Source organism: Felis catus, chromosome D4 (assembly GCF_018350175.1).
Source record: "Felis catus isolate Fca126 chromosome D4, F.catus_Fca126_mat1.0, whole genome shotgun sequence".
In the NCBI taxonomy this organism is placed as follows: Eukaryota; Metazoa; Chordata; class Mammalia; order Carnivora; family Felidae; genus Felis; species Felis catus.
In genome coordinates, this window is record NC_058380.1 from 93,756,454 (window position 1) to 93,776,456 (window position 20,003).

The following is a 20,003-nucleotide window of genomic DNA, read 5'->3' on the forward strand; positions in this document are numbered from 1 at the left end:
GAGAGGGAGAGAGAGAGAGAATGCAAGCAGGGGAGGGGCAGAGAGAGAGGGAGGAACAAATTCCGAAGCAGGCCCCAGGCTCCAAGCTGTCAGCACAGAGCCCGACGCGGGGCTCGAACCCACGAACCTGCGAGATCATGACCTGAGTGGAAGTCGGACGCTCAACCTACTGAGCCCCCCGGGCGCCCCAGTATGTGCTTTTTTGTGTCTGACTTCTTTTGCTCAGGATAACGTTCTGAGATCTGTCCACATTGCTGCATGTATCTGTAGTTGTTTTAATTCCTGGAAGGGTATTCCATTTATGCATACACATTTGCTCATACATTCCCCTTTCGTGGATATTTGGGATACATGACTAAAGCTTCTATAAACTTTATGCCATATTTTTTTTGGAGCATTTACCTAGGAGTGGTGGCTGGCTCTTTGTCGGTATAGATCAGAACCAGAATGGTAGGTGTGTATTTGTATCTCCTCACGGCTTCTATTTGCACCTCCCTGGTGACTCATGATGTAGAACATCTTTTCTTGGGCTTATTGGCTACGCAGCAACTTCTGTCATAAAGTTTTATTAATTAGTCCGTTTTTTTTAACTTGGGCTGTTTATCTTTTTATTCACGAGTGGTATGTGTCCTTTATGCATTCTGATCAAAATTCTTCGTAGATATATAGGTCCTTGTATATAGCTACACATATACAGCAAATATTTTCCCCTTATCTCTCAGTTGGTCTTTTACTTTCTTAGCGGTATTTTTTGAACAGTGGAGATTTTTAATTTTTCTTCAATCCGACATGTTAATTGTTAGTTTTACAGTTAGTGGCTTTCGTATCTTGTTTAGGTAACGTTTGCGTGCCCATAGGTTGGGAAGGAGTTCTCTGATATTGCCTTTGAGAGACTGCAGAGTTTTGGCTTTCCCAGTTAGGTTTAAAAGTCCACCTCAAATTAATTTTTGTTCATGCGGTGCAGTGGGGGGTCAAGGTTGTTTTTTCCTGCAGCAGTAGCCAGTTGCTTCAACACCATCTGTTGAAAAGAATTTCATTTTCTGAAATAAATTCAGTTGGTCATTTGTAAGTCTCTCTTTCTAGATCTTCTGTCTAAAAAAAATTTTTTTTAATGTTTATTCATTTTTGAGAGACAGAGAGAAACAGAGCATGAGCAGTGAAGGGGCAGAGAGAGAGGGAGACACGGGATCTGAAGCAGGCTCCAGGCTCTGAGCTGTCTGCACAGAGCCCGACGCGGGGCTCGAACCCACAAACTGCGAGATCATGACCTGAGCCGAAGTCGGACGCTCAACCGACTGAGCCACCCAGGTGCCTCCTAGATCTTCTGTTTTATTCCATCAATCTGTCTTTTGTTTCACCAAAACTCCACTGCCCTAAGAACTGTTAATTTCATAATGAGTCTTGAATTTGGGGAGTGTAAATTCTCTTTTTCTTCTCCAAAACAGTTTTCACAATTTACTCTAGGTCCTTTGTGTTTCCGTCTAGGTTTTATTTTATTTTTTAAGAGATTTTATTTTTAAGTAATCTCCACACCCAACGTGGGGCTTGAACTTACGACCTCGAGACCAAGAGTCACAAACCCTCCTGACTGAGCCAGCCAGGCGCCCCTCCATTTAAATTTTAGAATTCACTCAAAAGTCTCCATAAAAATCCTTTTGTCGGTCCTTTTCCCCCCTGCATCGGCTTTTGAGTTAAATGGATACTTTAGAAATTGCAATACGGATTCTCAGTTTATCACAGTCTCTTAGGCACATCATAATCATAAATGGAATCTTAAAAGCAGCCAGTGGGGTGGGGCGGGAGGGAGGAGCAGTGGGGGGAATGAGGGAGGAGTGCCCCATGTTCCGAAGAGCAGCAGTGGGTGTGATGGCTGACTTTAGCTCAGAACTATGGAAACCAGAAGTCAATGGAATGGCAGCTTTAAAATGCTTGGAGAAGAAAAGCGCCAACGTAGAATTCTATAACCAGGGAAAAGAGTTTCACAAATTGAGATAACATAAAGATGCTTTCATACGATAAAAGGGAGGCTTCAAGAGTTTACCACCAGAATGCACACGCTACAAGCAACGGTACGACAACGCAGGAAAGAGCAGACTTCATGGCAACTAGGACCCAAAGGGTGTGGGCAGGTGAAGATTCTTTTGTCTAAAGTCCGTTCATCTGATGTTAATCTGTCATTTTGTTGTTGTTGTTAGTGTTCACTTGGTCTACCCTTATGTTTTAGATATATCTCTTCTATATTTCAATTTTCCCTTTTTACACACGCTTCTTTCTCTACCATTAGTGGCTCCCTCAACATCTTAACATGCGTTGAACTTACCAAAATCCGAAGGCAATCGATACATGTACCCTGCTCTCAAACAATGAAGATTCAACACACTATGCCACATCTTTTCTCGCTTCCCGACTTTTCTGTTATTTCAACGCTTAAAGCCGTGTAAGGCATTTTTATCGTTTTGCACAGCCACTGTCTAATTGCATTTCCATATGCACCACTCCTTCTGGTCGTCACCGTTCCTTCCATATTGTCTCCCGCCTGGGATGACTGTCCTTCAGCCTGACATACAACCTCCAGAGTTTCCTCTAGGGAAAATTTGTGGATGGAGAAATTTTCATTTCTCTAAAAATGTCTTTCTATTTCCCTTATTCTTTTCTTGAAGTTTTTTAAGGTTTATTTATTTCTGAGACAGAGGGAGGAAGACACAGAACCCGAAGCAGGCTCCAGACTCCGAGCTGTCAGCACAGAGCCCGACGCGGGGCTCGAACCCACGAACCGTGAGATCATGACCTGAGCCAGAGTCGGATGCTTAACCGACTGAGTCACCCAGGTGCCCCTATATCTCCCTTATTCTTGAAAGATATTTTCTTTTGGTATACACATTCAAGGATCTTTTTTTTCTTTTTGGCTAAGAAAGTAAGATTCCACTCTCTTCTGGTCCCCACTGTTGATGTTGACAAGGTAGGTGTCCGTGCAACTGTCATTCCTCGTGGGAAATTTGTCTCCTCTCTTCATCACTTTTAAGATCTCTCATTCTCTGGGGTTCTGCATTTCCACTTAGATGCCGCTGGGTGTCGAGTGGATTTTATTTGTCCTGCTTTGGATTTAATGGGCTTGACGAACATGAAGACTGGTGTGTTTCAACAGGTCTTGGAAGTCTTGCCATGTTTCCACCAGGTGATGTCTCTTCTCCCTCTGATGAGATGTGACTTAAACCTTCTCATTCGATTCCTAGGATTCTCATCTCTCTTTTAGATCATACGCTTGTCGTCTTTCCGTGCGTGCTCCATTCAGGGTCATTTTTAGCTCATTTCCCAGTGTATCGATTCTTTCTTTAGTTGCGTCTAATCCGTGGTCAGATCCATCGGGGAGTTTTCAATTTCTGTCAAAATGATTTTCATTTTTGGGGCGCCTGGGTGGCTCAGTCGGTTAAGCGTCCGACTTCGGCTCAGGTCACGATCTCGCCGTTCGTGGGTTCGAGCCCCGCGTCGGGCTCTGCGCTGATGGCTCGGAGCCTGGAGCTTGCTTCCGATTCTGTGTCTCCCTCTCTCTCTGCCCCTCCCCCCTTCATGCTCTGTCTCTCTCTGTCTCAAAAATAAACGTTAAAAAAATTAAAAATTAAAAAAAATTAAAATTAAAAAAATGATTTTCATTTTTAGTGATTATGTTTGGATTTGTAAAAACCCTTCCTGGTCATTTTTTTTTCATACTTCCCTCCTTACCCTTATTTTAATCGCCTCATTTCTTGCTTTAAACAGATGGAAGCACATTCTTCCATATTCTTCTCTCATGCTTCCAATATGTGGAGTCTGATGTGTGGTTCTTCCAGTTGCCGTGTTTGGTTTTCTGTTTTTCTGTTCTTGGTCCTGGGGCCATGTTTCCTCCTGTATAATGTAGTGTTGACTACAGACCCACACCCCTTGAAGTGGTTTTACTTGGGGGGACTTCTTCGAGACCTCATTTGAAGGTGAGTTTCCTCGGAGAGGCTTTTTACCCACTTCTGTCGAGGACTTCAAAGTGCCAGTCCGGGGCCGCCGTAAGCTAAATTTTCAGGTTGAGGATCTCTGGACCACCCAGGTAGCCTTAACTTGGGCTGCAGACCATGCGAGCACTGGCTTGTGGTTCTGAATTCTCGGGAGGCGCCAAATTCTTCATGAATGGGTGTTCTGACTGCCCCAGGGCGTGTTGGGTGTGTCCAAGGACACTGATGTGAGCCCTCTGGAGTCCCGGTGGCGGTGGACTCTCTCCGAACCTCCTCCTTGGGCAGGCTGTGGCTGTCCCCTGCTTCCTGGAAGGCCGTGAACACAGGTGCTGATGCCCACCTGATGCCGTTGTGGTGAAGGCCCATTCTGGAGCACAGGTTCCAGCTCATACGGAGTTATTTTGCCCCCGGGGGATCCCTTTTTTCTTGCCCCAGCAAGATAGGGAACTTTGATGAGGTGATTTTAAAATTAACCTCAAAGAATAAACAGGTGAGGCTAATAGCCAAGGCCTTTTGGGGAAAATCACAGCGAGTCGTGACGTTCCCTGCTCTGCACCGTGAGCGTTAATGCTATGTGTCTGCTTGGCTGGGCCAAGGGATGCCCACGTGGCTGCTGAAACACTACACTGGGCGTGTCTTGGGGGTGTTTCCGGAAGACGTTCGCATTTGGATCGGTGGACTGAGTAAAGGTCTCCCTCCCAAACGCACGTGCCACCTGCATCACCCAATCTGCCGCGGGCCTGAATAGAACCAGAAGTGGAGGAAAGGAGACTTTGCTCTCTGCTTCAGCTGGGACGCCCATCTTCTTCTGCCCCCGGACACCGGCATTCCCGGGTCTCAGGCCTTCAGACTCACCTGGGACTCACACTGTCAACCTCCCAATTCCCAGGCCTTAGGACCTGGACTGAGTTACATCACTGGCTTCCCTCATTCTCCACCTTGAAGGAAGATCCTGGAACTGCTCAGCCTCCATACTGTGTGAGCCAATTTCTAGAATAAGTCTCCTCTCATACCTATCTATCTGCCTATGTGCCCTATTGGTTCAGTTGCTCTCAGAACCCTCATTAACATGTACATTAAAGCATGATATAAAGCTTCAATACTTTTATTTTTTAAATGTTTTATTTATTTTTGAGAGAGAGCATGAGCAAGGAAGGCGCAGAAAGAGAGGGGGGCAGAGGATCCCAAGCAGGCTCCGTGCTGACGGCAGTAAGCCTGATGCGGAGCTCGAACCCATGAACCGTGAGATCACGACCAGAGCTGAAGTCGGGCGCTCAACCAACTGAGCCACCCAGGTGCCCCAAATCTTCAACACTTTTAAACATGTGGCCCCCTCTCGTGTCACAAGTAGAGATCAGTAAAATGAATAAAAGTCTAGGGGTGCCTGGGTGGCTCAGTCGGTTGAGCGTCTGACTTCGGCTCAGGTCACAGTTTGTGGGTTCGAGCCCCGTGTCGGGCTCTGTGCTGACAACTCAGCTTCAGATTCTGTGTCTCCCCCTCTCTCTGCCCCTCCCCTGCTCACACTCTGTCTCTCTCTCTCTCTCTCTCTCTCAAAAATAAATAAACATTAAAACAAATTTTTTTTTAAAGTGAAGGCACAGGGGCGCCTGGGTGGCGCAGTCGGTTGGGCGTCCGACTTCAGCCAGGTCACGATCTCGCGGTCCGGGAGTTCGAGCCCCGCATCTGGCTCTGGGCTGATGGCTCGGAGCCTGGAGCCTGTTTCCGATTCTGTGTCTCCCTCTCTCTCTGCCCCTCCCCCGTTCAAGCTCTCTCTCTGTCCCAAAAATAAATAAACGTTGAAAAAAAAAATTAAAAAAAAATAATGAAGTGAAGGCACAAAATAACATTAAAAGCAGAGGACAATGTTTATGTAGTCTCCAGGTAGGAAAGACATCTGTAAGCGTAAAAGGCAAAAGCTGACGACATAAAAGAAAATTTTTAACCATTTAAATTTCCATTTGTAACACAACATGATGAACCAAAGTAAAAAACCAGGGAAAATAGGTGGAGATGATGAGGGACAAAGATTCGCATTCCTCGCCTTTGAAGAATTTTACAGATTAAGAAAGCACAAGCTTAACAAGACACGAGCAGAAAATATACGCCCAAAATGCTCAACAGATTTGTGAGACCAATGTTCAAGTTCGCCAGTAATCAAAGAAATGTTCACTGAAGAGTGTAACTTCCAGGCCCATCCAGATTTGTCACGGATCATCCCCGATGCCGGGGAGCTTTGGGCGGATGGGCATTCCCTACGCCGACGGTAAACCAACCGACTTGTGATTTCCAGAGGCCAGAGTGGCATTTTGTACTAAGAGCTACAAAAGCATTTCAACACTCGGACCTCCCAATTCCCCCTCGCAGAATGGCATCGTCCCCGGGACGGCAGGCTCAGGCAAAGACACGACACGAGGATGGCTGCCTGCACGGTGACCGACACGCACAAAATCAACGCCCACGACAGAAACGAGCTGAACATGTTACGGGATATCCGGAGAATAGGACACGTGGAGAATCGGGCACTAAAAGGGAAGCTTTGGACAGAGGATCTGAGGCAGTAGCACGGAGCAAAGCAGTCTTCCCACAAATGGTGCTGCCCACGTGCAAAACAACGAATCTGGACGCAGACATTACACCCTTCACAAAAAATTAACTTAAAAAGGGGGCCCCTAGGCGATTCAGTCGGTTAAGCGACGGACTCCGGCTCAGGTCATGATCTCACGGTTCGTGAGTTTGGGCCCCGCGTCGGGCTCCGTGCTGACAGCTCGGAGCCTGCTTCGGATTCTGTGTCTCCCTCTCTCTCTCTGCCCCTCCCCAACTTGTGCTCTGTCTGTCTCTCTCAAAAATAAGTAAACATTACAAAGACCTCTTAAAACACAACAATCAGAAAATGAACCGCCTGATTAAAAACGGGCAGGAGAGCACAGCATCGGGAAGACAGTTGAGAATACGGTGATGACCGCGTACGGTGACAGAGGGCAGTGAGCTCTCTCGTGGCGGTCACTTCCCAGTGTATAATAAGTGCGGAATCGCTGTGCTGGGCGTCCGGAACCGATAGAATATCGTATGTCACCTCCACTTCGGTTAAAATAGACGGGCAAAAGACGTAAGCAGACAGCTCAGCGAAGAAGACTGACGGGTGGAAAGTGAGCCCGTGAAAGGATGCTCCACACCCCACGTCACCGGGGGAAAGGCAAAGCAGCGAGGTAGCACCACACGCGCGGTGGGCAGCCCGGAGCGCTGAGGTCAAGCGCTGGCAGGCACGTGGCACCACAGGAACTGTGGCTCGCTGCTGGGAGGAAGGTGGAACAGGGCAGCCACCTTCGGAAGACACTGCGGCAGTCTCTCAACAAGGCTGAGCACCCTCTCGCCGCACAGTCCGGCAGCCACGCGCCTCGGTATTTGTCCAAAGGAGTGGAGCGCTGAACGGGCGCGCGGAAACCTGCGCGTGGATGTCTGTAGCAGCCTCCTCCGTGGCCCCCGGCGCCTGGAAGCAGCCAGGATGCCCTTCGTCAGGTGAACGGAGAAAGCGTGGTCCGTGCAGACGGCGAGGCAACGCTCAGCGCTGAAAAGACCGCGAGCTGTAGAGCCAGGAGACGCTCGGGAGGAAACTTAAACGCAACGGAATGACAGAAGCCAACAGGAAAGGGCTGGAGGATTCCAACTCCATGACATTCTGGAAAAGGCAGAGCGAAGGCAGCAGCGAAACAACCAGCGTTGCCAGGGGCTGGGGAGACGGGGAGTAAACGGGCAGAGAAGAGGGGACTTGGGGACGGTGGCGCTACATCTGTGACGGCGTGAGGGTGGCTACGTGTCATCCCGCGTGCGTCCAAACCCACAGACCGTGCGGCCCCAGGGTGAGCCCCGAAGCACACGGCCCGGTGTGCAGCTGGGCGGTGGTGAGTCAGTGCGCGTTCATCCACTGTCACCGAGGCGCCACGCTGGGGGTGGGAGGGCGCAGGGGACGCTGGAAATCTCTCTACTTCCCACGCAGCTTTGCTCCCAACCTAAAACCGACCTGAAAAATACATGGTATTCACTAAAAAAATAAATTAAACAAACTCAGGCTTTGAGGACAACTCGGCTGCTGAGAAGACGTGCACGCCGTCGCGTGAGATGACAGAAGCGGAGTCGGAGCGGCGGGTGGGACGGGGTGGCGGGTTCCGCCCGCCCGCTTGTACCGGGTCTCACGCCGCACGCCCAGCAGCGAGGATCCCCGTTCGGGACGTGCGTGAGCGCGAGACAGGGCAGAGACCCCGTCTGGGAGGACCCGGGCCGGCGCATCGGCGGACTCTGAGCCCCAGACGCACTCGGGGCCCGTCCTAGCTCCTAGCGGTGGCTTGGCCCCGGACGGCCACCTGACCCCTCTCTACCACGTGGCGTCCGTGGAGAAATGAGGGCAGAGAACCCCTAATGAAACAGCGTCCTCCGGGGGGCCCGCGGATCCACAACCCAGCTCGCGGCGCACGAACCTTAACCGGAGAGGAAGCCGGGGAAGCCAAGGGCCGACTGCCTCCTGCTCCCCACCCGTGGCGCCCACCTGCCCCCGGGGCGGCTCTTCCCTGTGGTCCCCCCTGGTCGGTCCCCCTCCCGGCCCTCCGTGTGCAGAAACCCCGTGGCCCGAGCTACCACCCCCCTGCTGCTCCCACAGTGGCTCCGGGGCCCAGCAGCTCTCGTGGGCCGGCTCGGGGGCAGGGGGATGCCCACGCGGATAAAAGGCTCCGGAGGAAATCAAACAGCCAGGCAGGGGCTCCCTGCGGCAGCAGGCGAGCCCCTGGCGGCGGTGGCCATGGTGTCCCAGCTGGGCGGGGGACAGAGCCACTCTCCTCCCGCCGGGAAGGAAAGCGACAGTGGGCGGGAAGGAGACAAAGCCCACGGTCTGGGTCAGCAAATGGCAGTTTTCCGGGCCGTGCGCCGTCCTGTGGTCCCCACTAGGACCGGGCTCGTCGAGGAGGATCAGTCCAAGCGACGTTCCCGAGCCGCCACGGCCCCATAGTCACCCAGGCTGTTGGCCATCACTTCCTCCCCTCGGGGGACTGCTTCATCCAGGAAGAATGTGGTGCCTGTGTTCCCAGCTTCTTTTTCCAGCTGCCTCCAAAGGTGGGAGCCGGGGAGCCTCTCAGAAGCCCAGACGATGCCTCCGCTCTGGGGTTTCAGAAATTCCGCGAGTTGGTCTGGGACGTGAATCATGCTTCGGGTTTGGAAAAAGTTGCAGAATCAAAGCCGAGGGAGGTTCGGGGCCGCCCGGACGTGGCGGCGGGCTTGGGGGCCCTTCTGGAGGCTGGCCAGCGCCGTCCCTCTCGGCTCTATTGGGGCGAGGCAGGGGCTGCCCGGAGGGACAGCCCACCCTTCCCAGAAGTTCTGGGTCCATCCGGTTAGCCATCCCAAACCACGGACACAGCCGTTGCCTCCTGGCTCCACAATCCCAGACGATTTCCAGGGATGTCCCGAAACTCTCAGAATAGAACTGCTGAAGCAGGCACACCAAATCCCTGCGGTGAATTATCACACAAAACACTCAGGATGTTGGCGAGAGGCCAGGGGACAGGGGAGTCTCCTTCCCAAACAGCCAGGGTGTCCCAATGATCCGGCTGTGGGCAGGCTGGCCCTCAAGAAACAGAGAAACTGAGGCCCAAACAGGGAAAAGGACCCCTCCCCCTCCCACCGAGGTCCTAGAGCATTACACAACACAAACCACGTGGCACGGGTCTACTCTAGAAATTTCCATCACTAGGCTTACTCCTTAAGGACCATCTGGAGACGTGCCTGCATTTTCAGCTTTACAGCCAAACGTGCGAGAATTTACACGGGGCGGATTCACCTCTGCGGCCCTCAGCCCGACCTGCCTCGCCAGCCTTCCCGTCCCGCGCTGTCGCACGGCTGGGGTGCACCCTCTAGGCACACTTTTCCAGAAAGACACGCTGCCCATGGGAGGGCGCCTTCCTGTACAAGTGACAGCTCGCTGGGCAGGGAATTTAGGATTCCAGCATCTGACTTTCAACCTCACTGCCAGGTAGCTCTGCTGGCCCTTCTTGTCACAGAGAAATACGGAGGCCGCGTGATCGCTGCTCTGTGAACACGCGCTCTCCCCATCCCGTGAGGACCGAACCGTCAGACGGAGGCTTGATGTTTCCCACGAGAAATGAGGAACAAGCCAGCCCAGACGGGCCGTGCTTCCCAGGGCCCTGCTTTACGCCAAGGGCCAGGCTTGGGTCAGACAGCCTGGACTTTGTTCTGTCGCTAATTGGGCTCGTGACCTTGAGAAGCCACCCCACCTTCCCAAGGCACACTTCACTGCTTTCTAATAAGGAGAGAATGTTCTGCCAGTATCTGTTAGCACAGGCTCGGGTACGCCCAGAAACAAGTGTCCCCAGCATCTCTGTGGATGAAAACAAGAAGGAAGCGTGTCTCTTGCTCGCTCACGCTCCACGTAGGTCCTGACGCCTTCACGCACTGACCCAGGCGGCTGCCGGAGGTTCCGCCCCGGAATACTGCCCGTTTCCACGGCAGGGGAAATGACCTCGTCCGCCGCCTCTGCCCAGAAGCGGGACCACCACGTGCCCCGGAGATGGAAGGCGAGGACAGGTGCGTCAACAGCCAGGTGCCCCGAATGGCTGCCAAATGATTCCCTGGCAGGGTCCTCCCCACAGCCACCTTCCGTGGGCAGCCGGACAAGCCTGGAAGATGAGGGATGGACCTGTCTGCGCTGCGGGGCCCCGGGGAGAGGGCGGGGCGGAGGCTGGGGCCAGCGCGCATGCCCAGGGGAGCGGGGCCTCCTTCGCCTTGGCCTCCCAGCGCCCGGGCGAGGTTCCCCTCCCCTCCCCTCCCCCTCTGCAGGCCACGGAGGGGCCTTCCTGCGCCGAGGGGGTGCCCGGACAGTCCCTTAGAAAGGAAGCCTGCGGCCCTGCACGATGGGACTGGCCATCTCCAAACCCTGGTTCCTTCCCGCCTTTAAAACACAACGTCTTCATCCGAAGCTGCAGGGGTAACAGAACTCAGGCGGGGAGGGTGGGGGGGGTGCTTTCCCGTGAAGAGCCCTCAGCAGAGACGACACAGCGGGCAGCCTGCGAGGACCCCGGAACTCTGCATTCGTGTCGTCTCCCTCTGCGTGTGCGTCTACGCGTGCATAAGTGTGCATGAGTACGTCAGTGTGTGCACGTGCGTGTGCCTGTGTGCATATGTGAATGAGTACGTGTGCGTGTGCATGCGTGTGCCTGTGCGTGAGCATGTCTCTGTCTCTCCCTGAGTGTTTCTCAGTCTATGTCTCTGTTTCTCCCCCGTCTCTCACTCTGTGTCTCTGTCTCTGCCTCTCTCCTCCATCTCTCACTATGTCTCTTCTGTCTCTGTCTCTCCCGTCTCTCACTCTGTGTCTCTTCTGTCTTGGTCCCTCCCCCATCTCTCACTCTGTGTCTCTGTCTCTCCCATCTCTCTCTGTCTCTGTCTCTCTCCCATCTCTCTCTGTGTCTCTTCTGTCTCTGTCTCCCATCTCTCACCCTGTCTCTTCTGTCTCTGTCTCTCCCCCTCTCTCACTCTGTGTCTGTCTCTCTCTCCCATCTCTCACTGTGTCTCTTCTGTCTCTGTCTCTCCCCATCTCTCACCCTGTCTCTTCTGTCTCTGTCTCTCCCCGTCTCTCACTCTGTGTCTGTCTCTCTCTCCCATCTCTCACTCTGTGTCTCTTCTATCTCTGTCTCTCCCCATCTCTCACTCTGTGTCTCTTCTGTCTCTGTCTCTCCCATCTCTCTCTCTGTGTCTCTTCTGTCTCTGTCTCTCCCCGTCTCTCACTCTGTGTCTCTGTCTCTCCCGTCTCTCACTCTGTGTCTCTTCTGTCTCGGTCCCTTCCCCATCTCTCACTCTGTGTCTCTGTCTCTCCCATCTCTCTCTGTCTCTGTCTCTCCCCCATCTCTCACTCTGTGTCTCTGTCTCTCCCATCTCTCTCTGTCTCTGTCTCTCTCCCATCTCTCTCTGTGTCTCTTCTGTCTCTGTCTCTCCCCCTCTCTCACTCTGTGTCTCTTCTCTGTCTCTCCCCGTCTCTCACCCTGTCTCTTCTGTCTCTGTCTCTCCCCGTCTCTCACTCTGTGTCTATCTCTCTCTCCCATCTCTCACTCTGTGTCTCTTCTGTCTCTGTCTCTCCCCATCTCTCTCTCTGTGTCTCTTCTGTCTCTGTCTCTCTCTCATCTCTCACCCTGTCTCTTCTGTCTCTGTCTCTCCCCGTCTCTCACTCTGTGTCTCTGTCTCTCCCCCGTCTCACTCTGTGTCTCTTCTGTCTCTGTCCCTCCCCCGTCTCTCACTCTGTGTCTCTGCCTCTGTCTCTCCCCCACCCGCTCCCTTCCGTCCTCTCTCTCAAGCCAGACAACAGCATGATGTAACTCGCAGCCCAAGCAGCCGACTTATGTCTGAAGAATCCACATGTTTTAGGTGTTTGGGGAGAGAGCTACGCCCTCTTTCTCATGGGAACGGGGTAGGACGAGTCATATCTGGGGGTTCACCCTCTGCCCGGAAGAGGGAGGCCCCTGAAATTCCAAGCCGGCATCCCTGGGCTCTCCAACCACCCCCCCACCCGGAGCCCAGAGCCCCCTCCCCCCCACCCCTGCTCATGTCAGCAGGCGCCCCGGAGCCCGCAGGACCCTCCCCGCCCAGGCGGCCCTGGGAACAAGCTGGCGGCGGCCGCTGGAGCCGGCGGACTGATGACAATCGCAGACTCCGCCGGAACCGCGGGCCTGGGCGCACAGACAGGGCAAGCCCCCTCGTCCAGGCCGTCGAGTCTGCTGACCAGTCGCAGCTCTGCCCGCTGGAGACACGTGGAGGGTGGCTCACCGGTCCCCCGGCCCCCCGGTGCCCCCGGCTGTGACGCACGCCAAGTGACCGTGCCCTGGATCCCACGGCAAACAGAGCGCCCCGTGCACCAGGGTCTGTGGGGCTCGGGAGGGACGGCGCGGGGTTCCCTGTGTGGTGCCAGGGCAGAACCGGGCCTCACGCAAGTTTCCGCCTCCAAATACAGCAGCCGCCAGCACAGCGCGGGACCGGACGTGCGTGCGGTCACGACGGGGCGGCCGGGAGCCTGGAATCCAGCAGGATCAAAGGCCAAAAAGTGCGCATTCCCCTCAGGGCGCCGCAGTGACTCAGTGGGTGAGGCGTCCGACTTCGGCTCAGGTCATGATCTCACGGTGCCTGAGTTCGAGCCCCGCGTCGGGCTCTGTGCGGACAGCTCGGAGCCTGCTTGGGACTCTCTCTCTCCCTCTCTCTGCCCCTTCCCCGCTTGCTCTCTCTCTCTCTCTCTCAAAATAAATAAACTTTAAAAAAAAAAGAAAACATACATTCTTTTTGATCTTGGTTTTGCTGGAATAGGTTTTCAAGGCGGAGAAGCTTGAAGGCGGGGAAGGGCGAGGGGAGCCGTCCCGGCCTCTACACAAAGCTGCACATCGTAAGTCGCAGGCGTCTCTCCCCCCGGCGAGACCAGGGCAAGCCCGAGAGAGGGGAAGACTGGCTTGTCCGGGTCCAGGCTGGGTCCTCGGGCGCCACCGGCGAGGGACGCGTCCCCAGTCTGTCCCGGAGAGAGCCGGAGCACGAGGGCTGAGGGTCATGTGTGCCCCTGCGTGCAAGGCGCACACTTGCTCTCAGCTCCTCCGAACTGCAGACACGGAGCTTCTGCACGGCGAGACCCCAGATGATAGAGAGTCTGGTCCCATCCGACAGGTGGGGACACTGAGGCACCCCTGGGGGCTGACCTGCACACGGCTCTGGTCCCGTCCAGTTTCCCCACTCTTAGTCTAGAACCTTCTCCCTGAACCTCAGCCATCTGGGGAAAGGAGCCAAGGGTCGTAGACATGCGGCCTCCTTCAGACACCGACGTGGAGGCAAGGGGGCAGCACGGTGGCCACTCACGGCCACGCCGTCCGTCCGCTCGGGCTGCTGCTGTCACACGCCACGGCCTGGCCAGCCACTTCTCCCAGTTCTGGAGGCCGAGAGCCCGAGATCAGGCTGCCCACAGATTCGGTTCCGAGCGAGAGCCCTCCCCCTGGCCGGCAGAGGGTCGTCTCCTCCCCGCGTCCTCACTCGGCGGGAGAGAGCTCTGGTCCGCCCCCTACGCCTGTAAGGACCCTCGTCTGACCACACCACCATCATTACTCACCCAAACCTAATCACCTCGCAAAGCCCCCCAATACCATCACATGGAGGGTTAGGGCTTCGACGTGGAACTGAGAGTGACCCATTCAGCCCGTAGACCCATCCTTGGCTCCCCAGTACTCCTGGAGGGAAATGGGTCACCGCTGAAGAGGTGCAGACTGTCACTGTAAACTCAAGGGGGCACCAGTCACATGGCGGTCTACGGACAGACCCCTGGAGTTGTGCAGTGCACAACCTGCACAATCATCCACAGTGACCCCGAGTCAGGCACACGCCAATCACTTTGGGGGCCTTGTGCCTGGCGTTCTCCTCCATTAGTGGCGCCGTCACAAGCCCCAGGCAGGTAGGTCCTGATGTTATCTGTAGCTTGTAGATGGTGGAATCGAGACCCAGAGAGGAGAAGGAGCTTGGCCAAGTTCAAAGGGCTAATATGTGAACGGGGATGGGAACTCAGGCCGCCCTAGGCATCTTCTCAGCTTCATCGGCCTCCCTGTTGCGGAGCCATCCGTGGCATGGCTCTCCAATGCCCTTCCTTAGGCCCACTCCCCCAGGAAGTCCCCAGACTACGCACCCTCCCAGGGGACAAGCAGCCACGGTCCTCCACAGGAAGGGTGTGCGGACAACCGTGGGTGACACTGATATGCACGAGTCTCCGTGCTGGGTGCCAGGCAGGCTCCAGACCTCCGTTCATTCACGGCCAGGCAGGGAGGTGCCCTGAGATGTGAGGCAAGGGAGCCCAGGCAGGGGCAAGGGACGGCTTTCTGGAAAAAGACACTGAAGCCGAGTTCAGGATGCCGGGTAAGAAATACACCTGCTGACAGAGGTGGGCGCTCACTCTTGCTCTGGGGACAGCGGAAGCAGGGCATGTGCCCTCGAGGCGGGGGAGTCGGCTCTGCTCCAGGACGAGCGAGGTGCCCGGGACGGACGAGTGGCTGGAAGGGGGCAGGGCTGGGCTTCAGACTTGTCTCCTCGCCGTGGGTGGCGATGGGCAGTGGAGGCGGGGCTCCCGGGGCCCGGTTCTTCCAGGGGCGCCCTGGCTGAGGCAGGTGCCTCCTGGGGGTCGGGTCAGGTCCTCACCCAGGAAGACAGAGTGAAGACAGCTCCTGGGGTCCTGCCTGGAGCACGGCTGGGTGGGCCCTGTTCGAGCTTCTCTCTTGCCCGCAGCACGGCTCCTCCCGCTTCCTCCGGGACCCCCCATCCTTCCAGCCCTGGCTCGGGGCGCCCACGGTCCAGCAGATGAGGTCTCTGTGGCCACCGCCTGGCTGGACGGGGTGGGTGACATCTTCGCATCTTCTGCAGAGGAGGAAATGTCACCTGTGTCCAGTCCTGCACGGGGCACATCCTTCGTAGGTGCCACCTGGGGACACAGCCTCACAGCACATCTATGGACACCAACCAGTGCGGGGAGCACACACCTCACCAGGCTCCCAGCAGCTAAGGACCCACGTGGAAGGTCAGCCCCCAGGCCAGGGAGAAGGTTCCTAACACCTAACGCCCATCCCCAAGAAATTGTGCCAAAGCCAGCTTTTGGCCTGAGGTGGCCTCAGAGACCGATAAGCAGAGTAGACCCTGCAGTGTGGGCCCATGTGGACCCCAGGCCCCCGCCAGCCCTTCTGGGACAGACCTGGGGTGCCCTCGGGGACTGGGGGGGGCAAAGCCAGTAGGTCCCTGAGCACAGAGCACAGAACGTATGTACCTGCCACTTAGGAGATGCTTCCTGAATATTTGCTGAATTCAGGGCTGAGTCCTCAGGGGGCTCTGCAAGGCCCCTTCACCAATTCAGTCATTCGGCAAATATTTGTGGAGTACATTTTGTAAGTTAAACTTCATGCTAAGCACTAGGGAAACCAACCTGAAAAGAAAGAGAGAAAGGAACAGAGAAGAAGGAGGGAGGGAGGAAGCAGGAAGGAAGGAGGGAAGGAGGGAAGGAAGGAAGGAAGGAAGGAGGAAGGAAGGAAGGAAGGAGGAAGGAAGGAAGGAGGAAGGAAGGAAGGAAGGAGGGAAAGGGAAGGAAGGAGGGAGGGAGGGAGGGGGGAAGGGAAGGAAGGAAGGAAGGAAGGAAGGAAGGAAGGAAGGAAGGAAAGAAGGAAGGAAGGAAGGAGGGAGGGAGGGAGGGAGGGAGGGAGGGAGGGAGGAGGGAGGGAGGAAGGGAAGGAAGGAAAGAAAGAAGGGAGGGAGGAAGGGAAGGAAGAGGAGGCAAAGAGGGAGGGAAGGAAGGAGGGAGGGAAGGAAGGAGGGAGGGAGGGAGGGAGGGAGGGAGGGAGGAGGGAGGGAGGGAGGGAGGGAGGAGGGAGGGAGGAAGGGAAGGAAGGAAAGAAAGAAGGGAGGGAGGAAGGGAAGGAAGAGGAGGCAAAGAGGGAGGGAAGGAAGGAGGGAGGGAAGGAAGGAGGGAGGGAAGGAAGGAGGGAAGGAAGGAAGGAGGAAGGAAGGAAGGAGGAAGGAAGGAAGGAGGGAAGGGAGGGAGGGAGGGAGGGAGGAAGGAAGGACGGAGGGAGGAAGGGAAGGAAGGAAGGAAGGAAGGAAGGAAGGAAGGAAGGAGGGAGGGAGGGAGGGAGGGAGGGAGGAAGGAAGGAAGGAAAGGAGGGAGGGAGGGAGGGAGGAAGGGAAGGAAGGAAGGAAGGAAGGAAGGAAGGAAGGAAGGAAGGAGGGAGGGAGGGAGGGAGGGAGGAAGGAAGGAAGAAGGAAGGAAGGAAGGAAGGAGGGAGGAAGGAGGGAAGGAGGAAGGGAAGGAAGGAAGGAAGGAAGGAAGGAAGGAAGGAAGGAAGGAAGGAAGGAAGGGAGGGAGGGAGGGAGGGAGGAGGGAGGAAGAGAGGACGGAAGGAAGGAAAGGAGGGAGGGAGGCGGAGGGCCAGCCCCCGCCCAGGCTCCCTCCCTCTGAGCGCGGCCCAGCTTGATGGAGGGCGTGTGGCGTGGGAGGCAGGCTATCACAGTCCGGCCGGGAGGTGCCGGGCAGACAGCAGCCACGGCCAGAGGAATGACTCGGGGTGGCACAGAGGGAACACAGGACCGCAAGGAGCAATGGTGGGGGTCCCAGAGGGTGGTACCCGGGGAGGAGGGGCCAGCCAGGGCACGGAGGGGCGGGGGTGTCCCCGGAGGGGGCCTCCCGGGAAAGCAAACGTGGGAGACGGCGATGGGGCCGGGGCCGGCCTCGACGCGGATGTCCACCCGCAGCCCGGCCTCTCCCGGCCCTGAAAGCAGACGGAAAGAGACCCGGGTCTTTCGGGAGAACCCCCGGGGGCCCGGCAGAGTCCAGGAGGGGCTTCCAGAACCAGAGGCCGCTGGCTGAGCGCCTGGCCCAGCACCTCTAGCGGCCCCGCCCGAGAGCCCCGAGTCCTGGGCCGTGTTGCACAAGTGTGGCCCGAGCCTGGGAACCCAAGGGGGCCTCGCGGCCGGGCCGGCGGGCGGAGGATGTTTGCACAGTGAGTCAGCGCAGATGTGGGGCTCTCATTACACACTCGTCCACGAAGGCAGGAGACCAGGCCTCGCGACGGCCAACGCCTCTGCTCCCTCCCGCCAGAGGGAGGCCCCGGGAGGGGGCAGGGAGGGCCCGCTGCAGACAAAGGCCGAACTGCACCGCCCGTGGCCGTGGCCCAGGGCCAGTCTGAATTAGTGAGCATCTGAAATGAAGAAAGTTGTGTTCTGTTCTAAGAACCCAAGTCTGTTTGAACAGTCGGCCGCAGATTAGGGCCCGAGGATTACCGCCAGCCTGGCGTCTTGCGCGCCTGCCTTGAGGAGCAGATATAAATAACTCGCTTTCAGAACGGGGACTGTGCGGCAGGCGAAGGTCACAATTAAAGGGACCCAAAAGTCAGCCTCCCGGTGCCGGGCACCCTGTGATCTCGGGGTCATCGGGCGGCTTTGTGGTCAAGACAAGCGCAGGGCGTGAGCGGAGGCTGGGGCTCCGAGCGGCTCGAGCCCGGTGGATCGGGCACATCACTCGGGAGCTTCAGAAACGCGTCGCCAACAGCCCTCCCGCTCCGGCTGCACCGTTTTACGAAGAGGGGAAAAAAAAAAAAGAAAAAAAAAAAAACCACTCAAATTCTCCTGTGGCTAATTCATTCCAGAAGGCACCAGACTGAATATCGCTACTGTAAATAGATTTCTTCATTATCCTGGGGCATTTTTTGGCCAAAAGACTAAGGAAAAAACCAGGCAAGAGTCAGTAAGTGTCTGGGCTCCCGGCAGGCCCAGCAGGGGTGTGGGAGGGAGGCCCAGGGAGGCCGGGGCCGCGGCGTTCCCACCGTGGACGTGCACCTGGTCCAGTCAGGTGCGCCTGCTCGCCGGGCTCGGCCGGGGAGCACGAGGAGGGGTGCGTTCCAACGCCCCGGAGGGCCACGCTGGGTGGCGGCTCACGATCCACGCAGGATTTATTTTATGGCGGCGACCAACGATGACACGGAGAAATCCATGACACCGTAAAAGAGTGTGCTACTTAGAGTTTTCGAGAGGAGAGGTCACACCGCCCAGGGCACGTGGCAAAGCACCAGACTCCGTCTCGGGCAGGAAGGACCGGGACAGCGCGGCCCAGAGCCTGCGCGGTGGTTTCTCCGGGAAGGAACGGGCAAGGCCCAGGGTGCGAGTCACAGCGAACGCTCAGCACTGGCGTGTCGGAGTGATTCCAGCGGGCTCTGGGCCACAGGGGTGTCCCTAGCCATCTGGTCCCTGGCCCGGGTGACTTCGGGCAGGGGGAGCGCCGGCCTGTGTGTGAGAGCTGGCGAGGGAGGTGGACGCGGCTGTGGGCTCTAGACTGACTGCTTCGTAAATGAAAGGCGTGTTTGCGAGGGAGACGTCTGCTGCCTCCGGGAATTAGCTCCCCCCACAACCCAGGGAGGGACAGTCTCTCCCCAGCCGGCAAGGCCCCCAGAGATGTGGAGGTGTCATAAAATAGGGAAAATAAAACACGCAACGAACACAGGCAGGTGGACGCGTCTCGGGTCAGAGTGCTCAGCGCGGTGGGTCCCGCCCTGCCTCGAGCCCTGGGGCCCCGGGGAGCCTCCCCCGACCCCGACATTCCCCGGGGCCTGGTCTTGGGTGCTCATCTGCCTTCACTGCCGGGCCCCGGGTGATCTCGGGGGGCATGCACGGGCTGGGGTCCCCATCCCCACCCGCCCCCTGAGTCCGCACCTGCCTGACCTCTCTCTGACCCCGTCTGTGCCCCAGACCTCTTCATCCGTGTCATTTCTCCTGCAGTGTCTGTCTCTGGCAACGGGCGCCCTGTCCTCCCCAGGGCCCAGGCCAGAGCTGGGGCCCCACCCCGTCTCTGCCGCCCTCCTGCCCGTGCGGGGCCCCCGTCGGCCCTCTTAGGTCCACCGATCGCTTGTTGGTGAGGGTGGCGGCAGAGGGCAGCGAGGGGGGCAGCCTGCTGCTCCTCGACACGACCGACCCTGAACCCCGACTCGCCCGGAGGTTGACCGCAGTCGGGAGCAGACCCTGAGCGAGGCTCCTTGAGGACCCGGGCAGCCAGCGGTAATCCACGTCGAACCCGGTGCCGGGCAGCACCCGTCCTGGCCGTCCGGCTCTCCTCGTGCAGGGTTGGGGCTTTGCCCCCCACACCCCACGCTTTACGAACATTCTCGAACGTGATTTCCAATGAGGTGGGGGGGGGAGTCCACAGAATAAGACGCTACCACTGGCTTCCCGTGTGTGTGTGAGTCCCTGGGGGGAAACTGGAAGCCACCGAGACTCGGCGGGGCCGCGGTCCCCGGGGAAGATGGCGTGTCCGGGCAGAGGTCAGCGTCTGGGGTCTCTATGCCAGGAGGGAAGTTGAGAGGCCTGACCCCGGCCCCCGCTGAGCCCTCCTCCCGCCCACCCACACGGCTCCAGGGACCGTACCTGACCGCACTGGCTCGGCTGGCGGGCCCGGCAGCCCGGTGCGCCTGTGAGGCGGGGGTTCTGATC

At 56.9% G+C, this 20,003-nt stretch overlaps 1 protein-coding gene and 1 long non-coding RNA gene across 5 annotated transcripts; both read left to right on the forward strand.

Annotated features, from left to right (window-relative positions):
* The first annotated feature begins 10,406 nt into the window (after positions 1-10,406).
* Positions 10,407-14,357, forward strand: LOC123381562 (translation initiation factor IF-2-like). 4 transcript variants are annotated; one of them, XM_045043035.1, is made up of 5 exons: positions 10,407-10,965; positions 12,326-12,438; positions 12,581-12,887; positions 12,979-13,068; positions 13,326-14,357. In XM_045043035.1, exons 1-5 carry the CDS (start codon positions 10,602-10,604, stop codon positions 13,346-13,348), a joined length of 897 nt encoding a protein of 298 aa, XP_044898970.1. In that variant the 5' UTR covers positions 10,407-10,601; the 3' UTR covers positions 13,349-14,357. The 4 variants fall into 4 exon arrangements, 1 of the variants encoding a protein (XP_044898970.1); XR_006588707.1 differs by lacking the exon at positions 13,326-14,357 and having other exon boundaries at positions 10,407-10,565; positions 10,818-10,965; positions 12,979-13,233; XR_006588706.1 differs by lacking the exon at positions 13,326-14,357 and having other exon boundaries at positions 12,330-12,438; positions 12,979-13,233.
* A 16-nt stretch (positions 14,358-14,373) lies between these two features.
* LOC123381563 lies at positions 14,374-19,739 on the forward strand. Its single transcript, XR_006588709.1, has 2 exons — positions 14,374-15,558; positions 17,277-19,739. It is a non-coding gene; the product is annotated as an uncharacterized LOC123381563 (long non-coding RNA).
* Positions 19,740-20,003: the final 264 nt, after the last annotated feature.